The 2,790-nt window shown below is 49.0% G+C and overlaps 1 protein-coding gene across 1 annotated transcript in view; it reads left to right on the top strand.

Annotated features, from left to right (window-relative positions):
* Positions 1-2,790, top strand: part of LOC105519145 (iron/zinc purple acid phosphatase-like protein) — a 38,032-nt gene that overhangs the window by 32,530 nt on the left and 2,712 nt on the right. The window contains exon 11 of the mRNA XM_011952415.1: positions 1,532-1,669. Coding sequence (XP_011807805.1) covers positions 1,532-1,669 — 138 coding nt within the window. The remainder of the gene's footprint in view (positions 1-1,531; positions 1,670-2,790) is intronic.

The raw sequence follows: 2,790 nt of genomic DNA on the forward strand, positions 1-2,790 counted from the left end.
CAAAGATTTTTCCCCCCGCCACCAGCCCAGGATCTGACATCACGTGCTGTATTTAGGTGTCTTGTCTCTTTCATTCCTTTCTTTCTTTTCTTTTTTTTTTTTTTTTTTTTTTTTTTTTTTTTTCAGATGGAGTCTCGCTCTGTCACCCAGGATGGAGTCCAGTGGCAAGATCTTGGTTCACTGCAACCTCCACCTCCCGGGTTCAAGTGATTCTCCTGCCTCAGCCTCCTGAGTAGCTGAGACTACGGGCCTGCGCCACCACACTCGGCTAATTATTGTATTTTTAGTAGAGATAGGGTTTCACCATGTAGGCCAGGCTGGTCTCGAACTCCTGACCTCATGATCTGCCCGCCTCGGCCTCCCAAAGTGCTGGGATTACAGGCATGAGCCACCGCACCCGGCTGCACGATGTCTTTCTAACCTCTTTGAGCCTCTGATTTCTCAGCTGACAGTGTGGTATGGATGGGTCTCATTACTGATGATACTCACTTTGATCACTCGGTCAGGGAGGTGTCTGCCAGCCCTCTCCACCATAAAGTGACTCTCTTTTTTCCTATGTAATTAACAAGCATCTCCTGGAGAGATACTTTGAGACTATGCAAACATCCTGTTATGCCTCAAACTTTCCCTGCTAGTTTTATCATCCATTCCTGATCCTTACTTCAACCTGGTATTACAATGCTGGGTGCAAAATGGTGATTTTCCTCGCTCTGGCATCCTCTCTGCTCCTCAAGCCTGGCTTTTCTGCGGCAAGCACGAGCATTCTGCTTCCCCAGGCGCTGGTGTTTTAAAAAACTTTCTTGGAGGGTCTACTGTGCAGTCAGGCTTCAGATCCAGTGATTTCTCTGTTCTTCGAATTGCTTTTTCCCCTTCACACACATCTTGGCCATCTTCCTGTCTCACCCCGCTTCCCTGCTTTGCGATGGCTATGCTATAATGTATTTAACTGACTCCCTGATGGGTGTTGGGATAGCTTCCGGTTCAGAGCTTTCACTGTAATGCTGTAGTGGGCAGAGTGTTACACAGCCATGTACTTTTCTAGAAGTCAGAGACTTGGAGCAAGGGAAGCCTGCCCGGGACAAAATGTTCACTTGCGAAGCATTATTGTGGCCAAGTCTTTTTGTTTTTGTTTGAGACAGTCTCACTCTGTTGCCCAGGCTGGAGTGCAGTGGCATGATCTTGGCTCACTGCAACCTCCGCCTCCCAGGTTCAAACAATTGTCCTGCCTCAGCCTCCCAAGTAGGTGGGACTATAGTTGTCCGCCACCACACCGGGCTAATTTTTGTATTTTTAGTAGAGACAGGGTTTCACCATGTTGGCCAGGCAGGTCTCTGACTCCCAACCTCAATTGATCTGTCGTTCTTGGCCTCCCAAAGTGCTGGGATTATAGGCGTGAGCCACCGGGCCTGGTCTCTATGGCCAAGTCTTAACTGTCTTTCTTGAGGGCAGCAGGGTCCTGGGCTGGCAGGTCATTTCTGCTTCCCTGCAGGTCCTCCACCTGCCCTGGGTCTGACCAGTTCTCCCTTCCCAGGGCTGTGAGGAGCGGCTGACGCCCTTTGCTGTCTTCCCGAGGCCCTGGAGTGCCGTGCGTGTGAAGGAGTACGGGTACACCCGGCTGCACATCCTCAACGGGACCCACATCCACATCCAGCAGGTGTCAGACGACCAGGTCAGTGAGGGGCCGGCCCGAGTCATCTGACTGCACAGCCAAGCCCCGCCAGGCAAATGAGTTGTTAAAAACATGGACTCGGCCGGGCGCAGTGGCTCATGCCTGCAACACCTGCAAGTTGGTGGGGCTAAGGCACGAGGATTGCTTGAGTCCAGGAGTTCAAGACCAGCCTAGGTAACATGGTGAGACCTAGTCTCTACAGAAAATACAAAAATTAGGCCAGGTGTGCTGGTTCACACCTGAAATCCCAGCACTTTGGGAGGCCGAGGCAGATGGATCACTTGAGGTCAGGAGTTAGAGACCAGCCTGACCAACATGGTGAAAACCTGTCTCTACTAAAAATACAAAAATTAGCTCCCCATGGTGGCAGGTGCCTGTAATCCCAGCACTTTGGGAGGCTGAGATGGGTGGATGGCTTGAGTCTAGGAGTTTGAGACCAATGACAAAACCAATTATTATTTTATATATATATGTATATATATAAAAGTAAGAATCACTTGTAATAAAAATCCAAACGATTACAGAGGACAGGAGGTGAACAGCAGCCACTCACACCGCACATTGCCCCACTCTCAGCTGTTGACTCTCTTGAGGCATTTTATAATGTTCTCTGCATATACAAATGAGTAATTGTTTAGATAGAGACATATTACTGTATTGCTTACTTTAAAAAACAAAAACAAAAACCACTTAGATTGTGAGTCATGCCCCAGTGGTTCTCAAACTTGGTCCACATCAGAATTACCTGGGGAGCTTTTAAAACTCCAATGCTTGGACCTGACCCTGGACAAAATACCAGAATCCCTGGCATTGATCTCCCAGAGTAGCTGCCACGTGGAGCACAAAATAGAATGCTGTCAGCACCAGATGGCTTCTCATGGCCCTTGGCAGTCAGGCTCTGCCCATGGGTGACTGCTATTCTGATTTTATCAGCACATATTGGTTTTTTTCTTTAATTAAAAAATTTGAGGCTGGGCGCGGTGGCTCATGCCTGTAATCCCAACACTTTGGGAAGCTGAGGCGGGTATATCACCTGAGGTCAGGAGTTTGAGACCAGCCTGCCCAACATGGCGAAACCCCGTCTCTACTAAAAACAAAAAATTAGCCGGGCGTGGTGGCGG

This window comes from Colobus angolensis, unplaced genomic scaffold, assembly GCF_000951035.1.
Source record: "Colobus angolensis palliatus isolate OR3802 unplaced genomic scaffold, Cang.pa_1.0 Scaffold34, whole genome shotgun sequence".
In the NCBI taxonomy this organism is placed as follows: domain Eukaryota; kingdom Metazoa; phylum Chordata; class Mammalia; order Primates; family Cercopithecidae; genus Colobus; species Colobus angolensis.